Genomic DNA, 14,085 nt, shown 5'->3' on the forward strand with positions numbered 1-14,085 from the left:
AGTCAGCACTGTTTCCAATCACCGAATGTCCTGTTCCATTCAGGCACTCATAAATCAAGCTTTGCACCGAGACACCCGGTTTGAAAACAAGCATACAGCATTCAAAAGGTACCGACGCTGTGTATACTGATATAGACAAGAGCCGCTCCTTCTAATGCGCTTCTAATCTCATCCGTCTCTGTGCCCTTAATCTACATTCAATGCCTTTCCTTCACGGGGGCTGTTTAATCTATGTCCAGTATCACCGTGTTGCTCACACATTCGTCTTCATCTCTTTTTCTCTCTATTGAGTGTATGTGGGAGGAAGTCTTTCATCTCCCCGGATCCACTACATCGCACATGTCTTTTGCCAAATAAGAACAGTGTTTTTTTTGTTTTTGTTTTTATGCATTTCAAATTTGTTTACCCCTGATGGTAACATATACTAGTTATCATAAGGGTTAAACATACACACAAACACACACAGGTCTTCTCACAGCAGAGCATTTGGGACTGAACTGTTCCTGGCAACTGCACTGAAGACAATAATGCCATAAATATAAATGTAATAAATGCCCAAGTCTTAAACAAAAGTATATAAGAATTAATAGAGCTTTAAGCCCAAAAAAAAAAAAATTGTCTCACCTGTGCAGTGTAATGAAACATTTGGGTACACAGAGGGAGGTAAACTGCTTCCATTTACGCACAAAGACATTTCCGTAAAAGGATAACGACGTGCTTTGAAATGTTTAGGCTTTTCAAAAGCAGCTTCAGTAACACATGAAAATATGACAAAGAGATTCTAGCCAGAAGGGGATGATGCCAGACTCGTCCTGGTGACTATGATAAGGCTGGGCTTTTTTCAAAACATCCGCCTCACAGATGTGTTGTATGGCAAGCGAGGAGCTTGCTGTTTTGACGTAGGAACACAACATGTAGAACAAAACCTACCTGTGATGATTCCGTTTTTCTCCACAGGCTCCTCCCAGCTAACTCGCAGAGATGTGTCGAGGATTTCAGTAAAGCTCAGACGCCCTACAGGGCCTGGAACTGAGGCGCACGCACACACACACACACACACACACACACACACACACACACACACACACACACACACACAATAAAAAAATTCCACTGAGTTTACTCTGCCTAATGCTGCATTCTGACACGTTGCAGTGCATCGCTAGCTCTCTATAGCAACAACTACTGATGAGCTAATCAAATTACTCTCACTTGTAAAATTACGGATGCATTTATGCACACTCCAAAATGTCGAGGCATGTTGACATTATATTTCTGGAACAATGCATTTAATTAATGTCACTTTTTAAGCTTTTGATGATTAGTATTCCACACCTTGCCCTTTGCAGCCACAAAAAAAAAGGCAGCCGCGTACCCGGTGTAAAGTCACACACATCACAGCGGCATGGCATATTAATTAAACACAAATCAGGGGCATTTTGGGCTTTAAGAAATTTGTGAGCACAAGAAGTCTTATGATCTCTGTCATGCCTAGATCTGAAGTGGGAGGACTGGGAGGAATGGTCGGTACTCACTGTCCTCATGTGTCTGGATGAGTTTTGGAGAACTGCGAGGGCCGTTTCCTGGCGTAGTGAAGCACAGCACTGAGGTGAGGTACCAGGTAAACTTCTTCAGGCCAGTGATGTAGCCCTGATGACGGGTACCGTGGTAATCAGGGGTGATGGTCACCACTGTGGAGGCTTCAGGTGAGTGTTCAGGCCAAGCCATTAGCTGATGGGTAGTGAGAGAGAGAGAGAGAAAGAGAGGGAGAGAGAGAGAGAAACAGAGGGAGAGAGAGAATTGCTGTTTGATACAAGTTTCATCACTTCGTGGGATATTTTCATCAAACCACTGCATAAAGACTTAGTAAAAGTTATACAGTTTTGTAATCCAGACATGTATATTTTATAAAATAGCACAACGAATCAGAGTGTTCGACAGTAAATGACTATAAGTTAGCGATCTGTATAAGTTCCATGTTCTCTTCCACTCCGCTCATCATTTAAAAAGAGCTGTCTATCCCGCTTTATTTTGCGTGTTAATTAAGGTCATGCATGAAGAAATGACTTAGGAAATTTAGCTAGTGTTAGCTGCCATAGTTAATGCCATCATTTCTTTTACTTATGTTGGTTTTGGTAACATCAGTCCATCGAGCCAGCGTAAACATCGAAATGATCAATGTACCAGGAAAGAAAAGCATAAAAAGCTCCCTAATCCCTGCTGAGGGACTATTATTATTATTCAGGTTAGATACCCTACTGCATTTTGTTGCCTTGTACTTGTACATGTGTAATGACAAAAAAGATGAATCTAATCTAATCTAATCTAATCTTAATCTAATCTGATCTAATGAACAGCAGAAAATAACATGGCTTTACTACAGATCTGTCCAGAGCTTGCTAGTTGGATCAGCTGATTAACCATGACTTTGTACCATCAAATTTATCGTGAGGTGAAAAATGGGGGATATAAAGAACTACAGCAAAGATTCACTTCACAGCACACGTACAGATTTATTATATGCCAAGCAAGCCAGTCTTCATTTGGGAAGTCTGTGTGTTTATGTGAACCGGCTATGTGAACTATGTGTGTTTATGTGAACTAGCACACAAGTGTCAAGGCCATAATGTGCTACTCAATTAGTTACCTTTGGCATCTTAAAGCTCTATCCTGGTTAGATCCGCCACACAGAGTAGTATTGAGTGATAGACAAATGAATTACCTTGTAACCTTGATTGATGCCGTTTATGAACTGCTGAGGTGGCGGATTCCAGGTAAATTTGATGGTGGTTGAGTTGACAGCAACAACCTCTACATCCTGAGGGGGTGCTGTGGGAACTAGTCAAAACAAACAAAATTAACAGCGCTTTAGTCTTTTTCGGCTCGGTGTAGCTAGTCTTTCTGCAGGCACTATGTTTGTGCCTGGGATTATCTAGAAATCTCAAAAAACGTCTGATCACAAGGTCCCCATGACTGACAAAAACAAAAAACATAACCCTAACCCTAAAATGTATTTTAATCACTGCAATGTAAATACAAACGCTTAAGACACACATAAATACACACAGACACTTATCGAATATACTGTAAATCCATGTCTACTGCACCACCCATATTAAACCGTACACACGCTACACAGTCTTTGTGCATTCACTCATTGCTGTTTCTCCACACCACATTTCAATACCTCATCCGCCTGCTACTATTACACAAGTGTACAGTATATATGTTTACTATGTTTACTAGAACCCTCTTTGTTTACGATCCTCTATTTTTACACATTGTACTGTATAATATACAGACTGCTATCATGTCTATCTGTCCTGTAGTGTTCTGTATTGTCTGTCTGCACTATCTTGTGTCTCACACCGTCTGCACGAGGTGGCACTTTATGTGGCTAGGACAACTTACTTTAAGTCCTTATCTCGGTGTTGTTTTATGTAGCGCCGTGGTCATGAGAAACGTTGTTGTATTTCGATCCAACATATTGATGCTAGCTACACTGACCTATGCTGCAGTCACACATACAGCGCACATTAATTCACATTTAGGTTTTAGATGTCATATAAATGCAAGTATGATGTCCAAAAATGTCAATCATTTCTGCTTGCCATTGGACCCTTGTGTGGCCCAAACTGATGAAACACCGATGAAATGGCACAACATACCGTAATACTGATTTCACTGTAACCTACAATATTATTTATTTCCCTCTCAAACTATCACTGTGAAATATCAGCTTGTGAAAAAATGATAATGGATCAGAATGACGACTTCTCTTTTCATCTCTGTATTCCTGAAGCAGGCTAATAATTGGTTTGGAGGAAATATGGTTGTAAAAAGCACTTCAAAAGGTCTCTTAGTCTACTTTTACCATCAGGAAAAAAAGAAAGCTAATGTCCTGGATGCAGTTGCCTTTTTCTAATGACTATTATGTCTAACATCACTGGAAACTTTGCAGTGGACGCTTTATGATTTATAGGTATAGATGTTTCTGCATTTTCAGCTCTAACTTCAGCTAAGATTTTCAAGAGAAAATTTAGAGAAAGATGAAGAGAAAGACACAATAAGTAAAAACTTAACATGATTTTAATTTTCTGTTCATTCCAAAAGGCCACAGTTAAGACAGGTAGACAGCTGTGCAGCAGCTGGAAGAAATACCTCATTTAAGCAAAGGACACTGAGACAAATTGTTTTTTGTTTTTGTCTCAGTCATGGGGACCTTGTGATCAGAATTTTTTTTGAGATTTCTAGATAATCCCAGGCACAAACATAGTACATGTAGTATACATTATACTTCAGGTCTATTGCTTGTATACCACCTACAGACTGTATTTGTGAAACGTTCTACATCTTAGAAGTAACAATGATAATTAGTGGTATTAGTCCTTTAGGCTCCAGGGGGAATATTATATATTTCTGAAAATAATGTTTCATGCTGCCAGTCAAGCTTGTAACAACCAATTAAACGTCTGCTCATAAAAGATGTTTACATATTCAAAATGCATGACTCTGCTTCAAAATTGCCGTCTACGATCGGTTTGTACACAATTAACATGACAAAACTGGACAGGAAGGCTGTAGCCTGAGCTCAGTTCTTTTTGTTGGAAGGCATTTTTTATGCAGAGAAATGGATCATGCAGCTTCAACAGCTTGCCATTGATGTTGTACTTCTTATTTACTGGTAAGTAAAGTAATACTTTAAAGAGAACTTTAAAATGAATATCTCTAAAAATCTTGTCAGAAATTCCTGTCAGATTAGCGTTAATTAGCTGCCTTTAGCCTAACGGTGTCAAGCTGTCTCATGTTACCTAGCTGGCTAGCGGTAGTAATGAAGATTATAAACATTTATTAAATATTAGTTATATCAGACTTATCTTATGAACGTTTAAAACATTAATAATACAAAGTAATCCTCATAGAAAGTGTATCAAGTTAGCTCCTATTAGCCATCAAGAATCATTAGCAGTTAGACTTTGACTTAGTTAGATCATTAGACTTTGAACAATTATAAATAGGATAAAAAAAACTCATCTTTAATAAGTAAGAAAAATTATCAGTAGACTTAAAGGCTCTGAGTACTAGCTATTATATATTTCTGGGAAAATCGTTTCATGCTATCAGTCAAGCTTGTAATAACTCAAATTGAACCAATTAAAAGTCTGCTCTTAAAAGATGTTTACATATTCAAAATGCATGACTTTGCATTAGAATTGCCTTCTGCTGTCAGATTTTATACAATTAACGTGAAAAACCGAGCAGCCGATTCGATTCGACATTTCTTAAACCAAATCACTATGTAACAGTGGAAAGCCACATCTGTGCTCCAGATTTTAACTTTCATCTTGATACTGAAGAAAGTCACCAAGAAATAACGTCAGACTGCCTAACATTTAGCTGCACAAAGGAAGCCCTTTTACGCATGATAAATTCGGCAAATGAAGTATCTCGGCGTGGTTTCGGTACATTTCCTCTCAATCATCTAAATGACCAATCAGATGTGACTGCAATAGATTTAGCCCGATCTCGTCGTTGAAATGAAATTTATAGCAACAGATAAAAAAAAAAAAACAGCCCAAGGAATAATTGATGTAATAGTTCTGAACAGGATTAACATCCGCAAACGTTTTCAGCTTGTGAAATGAATACGGTGTCTGTTTAGGGCCAGCTTTCTTTCAAACGCATTCTCTAGCCAGCTCGTGTCTTGCTGGCACTCTTTCCATCTTGCCATCTGCAAGTTCACCTTAAAGAAGTAAAGTTAGCAAGAGTAAGAAAGAAAGAGCGTGATTGAGGTCTTACCTCCCTGGAGCGTGTACTCAACGACAGGCTGGCTGAAGACGCCGAGGCCTGCTCCCGTGTACGCCGCCACCTGGATCTCATACTGTGTCCAGATGATGAGCTCGGTGATGAGGCAGTAGTTGATATCAGGGCTGGTGATATTTTGTTGCTGGTACTCGCCGGGGAGCCCCGCCAGCCGATACCTGTGTTGAGTGAAGAATCGATGAATCCATGAATGAGCAGTTAGCAACAATGATTTCTTCACAGAACGCTGCTTCATTAGAAGTTGTTGCAGGAGGATGTAATAAACAGGCCTTACTTGAAATAAGAAAGGCCTTACTTACTAAGAAATCCTATTTATCACCATTCTGTGCTAAACGGTCAATCATACTCACAAGCAGTCGGTCAAACATCGAGAGTGCAGAAGGCGACAAGGGAATTACTTCTTACAGGCCATTAGGTCTCTTAACTAGAAATTTCTCTTTATCATGCAATTCTCGTTATTATTCTACGGTGTAGGTGAGGACAGAGAACTGGCAGCCTGAGCAGATGGGTTCCCTGTCAGATGTTCTGTGTCTTTCCTCAGCTACAGGAGGCCTGTAGGGGATGGCTGTTTGGATCACATCATGCTGTACAGGCTTTCATTGCTGTGCCGAGCATCTCAGCTCCTACAGCGAGAGCAGCTGTGGGTACAAGCCATGGTCCCCCAGACACACTGCAGGCCCGGGCAAACACAACCTAGCGATCAGCACGCTCAGAAAGTGAGAAACATTCACCCTGTCTCCTGGAGCCTAAATTTAGTGTGTATTAAATCCAAAAAACTGCTGTTCTACTTACTGTACACAACATTTATTTCCACATAAACCTGTTGTCTTTGTGTTCATGCTACACTCCTAAATTACTCTGTTATTTTATACACTACAAAAAGTGCAGCCTTGGAGGAAAATACTTTCTATGCAAGGGAATGGATCTGCAGCCTGAACAGCTTGCCATTAATGTTGTTTGCACTTCTTACTTACTGGTAAGTAAAATAGGAAACAAAGAGACTAAACAAGAACAATGGAGGAGAAAAATAGGTCTTAAATGTTTTGAATAGATGTTTTTACACTCCTGTCAAGTTAGTATATTAGCCGTCAGATTAGCGTTGGCAATAACGCTGAAATACAGTTATGAATAGGAAAATTCCTGTCAGATTACTGCAGGTTAGCTGTTAAATGTGTTACAAAAACTTGCTATATATATATCCAGGCATTCTGAACAGAAGTGACTAATTTCAAAATGAAAAATATGCCACAGAGGCTGTGTGATAAAAGGAATGAGCAATGAAATAAATATAGATAAATATAACATTGAATTCCTGTCAGAAACTATGAAGCTAGGGCATGTCTGCTGACTAGATAGAGATAGCAGGAAAAAGCTTGAACATTTATAAATATCAGTTCTAGAGCAGAGAGGGTAAAGGGCCTTGCTCAAGGGCCAAACAGCGGCAGCTTGAACCTCGATCCTTAGTTCAAGAAAGGATTTGTTCATGATGCAAATATACAGAGATTTCGGTCAACCAGCTTGGTTGTAGCATCATGGCTTGGGCTTGGGACAGACTCGTTAACCTTTATTGATGACGTAGCTCGTGATTTTGGCAGCAGGATGACTTCAGAAGTTCACACATTCCCTCTGTCTGTCAATGTGCTGAGATATTAATCCAATCTAATTGTGAGGAACTTCATCATGCTGCAAAACAATGGTCCGAAACACACAACAAAAACTCAGCAAAGGACTTCATCGGGGAGGAAAGGAATGGGGAAGGTGAAGGATTTAGTCAATCAGCAGACCTTAATCCAACTGAACGACATCTTACATCTTAAAGAGAAGACTGATGGGACAAACACCCCGAAAATACACAGCAACCGAAGGAAGCCTGTAGATGGTGATACCAGTAGGTCATTATTCAGTAGGTCAGTTACTGCAAGTGAGGGATATACAACAAAATAATAAATGTCATGTAATTGAAGACTCTTCTAATCTGTTCCAATTCATTTGCACACCTACAAATCGGCTGGTCTGCCACCGTCGGTCTGTCATGTTCTAAGTTGTTTAACAGATCTAAATGTGAGTATCAAGAAATGAAGGCTGAATTTCTGAGCAATGGTCTCATCTTCAGATCTCAAACCTAAATATATCTGTTTGTATAGCATTTCCATGGCTGTTCCAATACTTTTGAAGGAGAACGTTGGACTAAAATTAAACCTGGAAGAAATAACTGTTAAAACAGAGTTATGACAGTGTTACAACAGATCTCTCAGCGGTATTCTCTAGCTCACTGAAGTGTCTATAGTAACTGAGTAAACCAACTGGCACTGGCTTGTCGTGAGACAGCAGTGTGGTGAAGGTCCTACCTGAGGACGTAACCTCTGAGCACACCATTGAGCTGCGACTCCGGAGGTGGCTGCCACTGCACCATAATGGACTGATTTGTGCGTCCACTGGCCACTATGTTTTTGGGTGGAGCGCTGGGTGGCTCTTCCCGCAGCATCAGTCTACAGGAGAAGAAAAGAGAATAAAAAAAAACAACAGGACGTACAATACTGTTCATAAAATCACCAAGTGCACAGACATTAATTCTTCACATACACACAGAAGTGCTCTTATGTAACAGATTCAGTGCTCAGTATTTTTGTTTTTTGGGGTTTTTTTTTCTGGATTTGAGGTTGCTGACTCGCTCTAGGGTATAACAACAACAACAAAAAATTCCTAGTGAGCTGAAAAAGTATAACCCTCTGGTCAGAAGTCCATTTCCCAATCTGCCTCGCTACGATGCATCCGCCCACTTCATCAAAAGCACTCAAAGCCCTCACTGTTTTCCTGGAAGATCCTCCCTATGCTCAGAGCACCCTGGGGTCCTCTGACACATAAGGTCACTGCTTTTTCAGCTGTTTTTATTTCTGCAGTGCTTGACCTGGACTCTGGGACTAGTTTAGGGAATAATCAGTGCCGGTTTGCCTTCTGATCATCTGTTCTCCCTTTTGTTTAGGCTGCATTCGGGATTAGTATTTACATGTGGAAGCGTATAATCTATCGATCACTTTATCGCTTTCAGGGGCCTGTGGCGCTCACTTCCGCTCACGATATGCGCTCTGCTGGAGACCGAGGAAGGTTAAAAGCTTAAAAGCTGTGGCCTTTTCGGTGTATGTACATGCTCGGGAATGACATTCATCCTGTCCTGTTCCAAGAGTAAAAAAAAAACAAAAAACCTTAAGCTTCAATGCTTTTGCTCTGTCTCTGGTTACGATTTCGACTAACTGTCTGAAAGAGCAATCGGCAAAAATGCAGGTCGAATATTAGGTAACGTTAGTAAATTACAAGCATTAGGGATATTGGTAGATGACCGGGGTGTCCATACCACCCAAATGTATGCTCTTTTTAATTAATGGAAAATAAAAAATCTATCAGAGCTGGATGCTTCATAAAGTCCACGGGTTCATTCCACCCTATGTATTTCATGCTAATGGACAGTTAAATCTGCATTAAATTTTAATGGGATCATTGGATTATTCAGATTTATAGTCAGTGCCTTCTTAAAACTCCTTCCACTTGTTATTTCTCCCCAGAAGTCCATTTCATAATTAATGCTCCCTATAACCGATACTGTGGTGCCTCTCGCTCTGTAAATCTGCCTAATCATGGCCATAAGGAAGGAGAGTTGCTCTGCTGGCTCTCAGACACTGTCTCCGTGCCCTGTCCTGTCCTTCAAGCAGTATTTACACATTTGCTTCACATAGTCACAGTGAATCACTGGACATTAAACATCTGCTTTGGTGCATAAACAATGCAAAGAAGCGGACCATTAATTTGACTACGGCATGTGCCACATATAGCCACTAGGGACGACGGGGGCTAATGGAACGGCCTAAAAGAGTCTGGCAGCGAATAAAACACAGTCAGTTAATCATGCCTGGTGTTTAAAGTCCACTGGTTATTAATGGACCCCTCTATCAATGGTAGAGCTTGAGTGATCACTAGGATTTTACATTTGGAGCCCGATGTTCATGGTAGGTTTTGGCAAGCGAGACATGTTGAGCACAAAAACCCAGCGGCATATAAACAGAAAAGTACGTGTGTGTGTGTGTGTGCATGATTGTGTGTGTGTCCGTGTGTGTGTGTGTGTGCATGCAAGCTCATTATCTGCTGTTCCGGTATGTTTTTATGGCCTCGTCAGGCATTTATGGTTGCCTCTGCTTAATAAGGCCAAAAAGGACAGATGTGACAGCATGCAGGAAGACATATGCCTGCAGGGAGAAGAGTGATTGGCTCCTTCAAGGCACTAGTCTTAGCTCAACTGTGTCCCCAAGCTGACTGTCTTCAGAAAAGTGCCTGACACGGTCTAGTTTGCTGTATTAGACACTTCTGCTCGCCGTATTAGACACTTCTTTTTAAAAAAAAAAAGAATATATTCGGTGGTGCAACACTCCATATTTAAGCAAAAGATCCTTGGCCTCCAGATTAAACACCTCTGCCCGTTGTATTACACACTTCCAGTAAAAATAAATAAATAAAGATTTATTCTCGTAAATAAATATCCAGGACATTTGGCCGAACACCACAAAGTATATTTGATTAAAGAAAAAGAAAAAAAAAAAAAAAACTCAGTCAGGTCCTAATTCAACCTCGTTCTCAAATAAGAATTAAAACATATTCCCACAGCTAAAAGTAGCTTAATTGTGCTAGATGAACTAATAAGAGCCAAAGCGCAAATTGTCAGGTATTAATCTTGCACCTGTTTGGTAATGAAACAAAACCCAGCAGTGATCAGCTCCAGTGAAAACCCAGTCATGGCGATAATTGCTAAATGAAAGCAAAAGAAAAATGAAGTGGTTTGGACAGACTTAACTTGAACCTCCCGGGACGTGTTTCTGTGAAGTGAACCGAGGTTATGCACAAATTAAAAATCTACCCTGGCTCTTTAAAATACTTTCATTAGATTCTGCTCCCGTGTTAACCCGGACGACATTAACGACTGCGGGACTACAATAAAATATGTAATAGCGGAGTGTGACCACTACAAGTTTACCGGTCGCTGTGTATGGATCTGTGGTAGAGATTTTATCACTGTTTTGGGGACAAGGAAGAGAGACAAGGAGGACAGACAGAAGAGCGTGGCTACCAGCCCTGTCGTAAGATTAGTATTGTGCTTGGCTGAGAATTGACTTTAATGTTGGCGAACTTGCTCCTCTCCATGTTTGCTTTTACTGGAATTGTTTTCTCACAATCACACACATTAAACGGATTAAACGGTTTGCCCCATGACATCAACTGCACCACAGTTGCCTTTAAGACTCTGTATCCTGTTTAGCTCGGAGCGAGAATTCTGAACCTGTTAAAAACCCGCTATTTATATCCAGGCGTTCTGAACAGAAGTGACTAATTTCAAAATGAAAAATATGCCACCGAGGCCGTGTGATAGCAGTTTCGTTCCTATTCCCTGAGCAGAGGTGCAATGTTTTAGCATGTCTGGCGCTGATAAGGGCTGCTGGTGCGAGCGGGCCCGAGGTGTCTGCCACCCACAGCTCCGGGCTGTGTGGATGTGAGCTGCTCGAGGCGCTGATTACAGCACAATGTGTGAGCACGAGCCTGCCACTCCACTGCCCGAAACCGTACGCGTGTTCGCCGCACACTGAGAGCGCTACAGGGCAATGACAGAAGAAATCACATTTCAAATCACAGTACAGTGGAGCTGTATAAGTGGGATATATTTATCCTTTATCCTGGATCAGAATAAGATAGCAAGGACTTCTTCTTGGTGCTGGTGCTTCCAAATAAATGGATTGCAACTGTCAGCTAATTCAATACACTGCTAAATTATGCTTTTTTTTTTTTTTTTTTTTTTTTTAAATCAGAGCAGGCATTGTGAGATAAATCTCGAGCTTTCTCTGAGTCACTTTCTCAGAAAATGACAGTTCTCGATGAACGTTAGTCAGGCGCGTGTCTTCATCCTTATTCAGATCGCAGGCGGCTGAGCTGAAGTGTGAAGTCAATATACATATCTGAGCCTATTTGTTTACTTACTTTGGTGTCTTTGGAAAGAAAAAAAAGAAATTTTGACAGCTTATTTAGCTCCTTTGATGACTAAATTAAAATAAAAATGCTGCTTACCGGTTTGTCTCACCGCTGTATTGTCCTTTCCCCACTTGATTGACAGCACAGACTCTGAACTGGTAGGTTCGCGCCGGAGTGAGACCGGTCACCTCGGCCGTCGTAAGCGTCGGATCCACGTCGGGTAAGTACACCCTCCACGGAGAATCTAAAATCACACGAACAGACGTTCGTTCAGAGAAATACCGACTTGTAGCTACTGAGTGTATTTCATGTAGCTGTCGTATTCGCTTAGGAAAAGGCTCTAACCCAGGCTCCTAATCACACATCTTTTTCAAGCCTGGATTCCCCACAAGAACACAAGTCATTATTAATACTTAATGATCGGATCAAACAACACCAGGCTCTTCAGAGAAATTAGCCCGGAATATTATACAAAAGGATTGCGTCAGGGATTTGTAATCAAAGCATATTAAAGCGGGGTTACACTTTATTATAAGAGACAGCGCCGATGCTCAACAGCCGATGACAGATCATTCGCTGGCGGATCTACTACTGTACGGATGTATGGACTGGAGAAGAAGTGAAGATGAGTCAGAAAAGCAGGGATGGGGAAAATAACTCACACGCTCACACTGAGCCTGCGTACGCAGTCAAATCCACAATTTATCTATGACCGTGTTTCGTCGGGTTCGAAATTCCATGCCAGGAAAAATGAGTGTGATGGCAAAGACCGGGCGAACATCAGCGCTTTTATTTATTCCAATAGTAAAGTACTTCATTTGGAAAAGCCTGGTTTGAGTAAACGCTGGCATCAATGGGGAATGATGTGGTTAAATGAAGAGATGTTTAGAAGCAAGCTTTCGTCTGTCAGTGCCTACAGGTGGTTCCTAGGGGGCAGACAGCAGTGTTACACCTCCACCTCCACCAGAGCCCATTCCTCACTGTCCTCTCACACCCAAGCACATTAATCTGCTCTATTCTTTCATGATGGTAGTGATGGAGTGTCTCCATACTTCTATACATCTCTGTTCTGTCGCAAGACAGCTACTTAAGTAAGATCAACCTTCTTTATCTAGTATAATTTATCTTTATCTAAGTGCATTCTCATTCTACCAAGCACTCACTCAGTGTGTGTGTGTGTGTGTGTGTGTGTGTGTGTGTGTGTGTGTGTGTGTGTGTGTTTTAGGAGTTGGATGGAATATACCATCTGGGATGTGGTAGCTTACTGGTTAAGGTGTTGGAATCCCAGGTCCAACAAGCTGGGCCCCTGAGCAAGGCCCCTAACCATCAGTTGTGCTAAAAATAAAATGAGCTAAAAATATAAGTCCCTCTGGATAAGGGTGTCTGCCAAATGTGTACTAGTCAGGTGGTGAGAAGAAACCTTTGTAAACTATGTGTTTAGTTGAACTTGATCAGTCTGATTACTTTTTGATTTATTATTTTGCACAGTTATTGACCCCAGTGTAGTCACAGTGGTGGTAGGAATGTGTTTTAGCTTATAAAAATGAGTATAAATAAATAGTCATGCGAGATCTTGTGGTGTCAGAAAGCGAACACGTACTGTTCTCAGAGAGCTCCACAATGTAGTGCAGCAGAGGGCTGTTGCCATCGAAGGGCCTCATCCAGGACAAGTGCACGCTGCGGCTGTCGGTGGCGTTCAGGCTGGCCTGCAGGTTCCGCGGCGAGTGAGGCAGCTCTCTGTGAAGAGAGAAAAGGGCCGAGCACGTTTAGAGTCAATACACACACACACACACACACACACACACACACACACACACACACACACACACACAAACACAAACACATGCACACACATACACACACGCAAAAACTGTCAGATTCCAAATTCCCCGGCATGGTCAGTCATGCTCGCCCTGATTCTACTCATCCTTTTTCCTCCTGTATTTTTCGCTTTATTCGTTCGACTTGGCAAGGTTTGGCCGCATCATGCCGCAGTCACGTACATACCGACTCATCATTAGCACTTTTCAGTCTGGGGGAAAGTTTGTTTTTGTTTTTATCTTAAGCCCAGAGAAAGAATCATCAAAACTCCAGGTTCCATCGCTTCTTTTATTGTTCTTTCCAACTAGACGATCTCACAGAAGAGCAGCGATATGTGCCTTTCATCTTGTGCGTATCTGGTGATGAGGAAAGGAAAAAAAAAAGGAAAGAGAGACAAGCAGAGGAAGAAGTGATCCATTCTTTGACTTGTAACTT

General features: G+C 41.3%; 1 protein-coding gene across 8 annotated transcripts in view; it reads right to left on the minus strand.

The window, feature by feature from the left end:
- sdk1a (sidekick cell adhesion molecule 1a) overlaps window positions 1–14,085 on the minus strand; it is a 266,359-nt gene that overhangs the window by 47,625 nt on the left and 204,649 nt on the right. For all 8 annotated transcript variants that reach the window (XM_047807755.1, XM_047807754.1, XM_027159289.2 and 5 more), the window contains 7 exons: window positions 13,430–13,566; window positions 11,926–12,073; window positions 8,172–8,312; window positions 5,800–5,981; window positions 2,723–2,838; window positions 1,536–1,731; window positions 931–1,029 (listed from right to left, as the gene is read on the minus strand). In XM_047807755.1, coding sequence (XP_047663711.1) covers window positions 931–1,029; window positions 1,536–1,731; window positions 2,723–2,838; window positions 5,800–5,981; window positions 8,172–8,312; window positions 11,926–12,073; window positions 13,430–13,566 — 1,019 coding nt within the window. The remainder of the gene's footprint in view (window positions 1–930; window positions 1,030–1,535; window positions 1,732–2,722; window positions 2,839–5,799; window positions 5,982–8,171; window positions 8,313–11,925; window positions 12,074–13,429; window positions 13,567–14,085) is intronic.

The sequence above is a fragment of the Tachysurus fulvidraco genome, chromosome 24, assembly GCF_022655615.1.
Source record: "Tachysurus fulvidraco isolate hzauxx_2018 chromosome 24, HZAU_PFXX_2.0, whole genome shotgun sequence".
NCBI classification, from domain to species: Eukaryota; Metazoa; Chordata; class Actinopteri; order Siluriformes; family Bagridae; genus Tachysurus; species Tachysurus fulvidraco.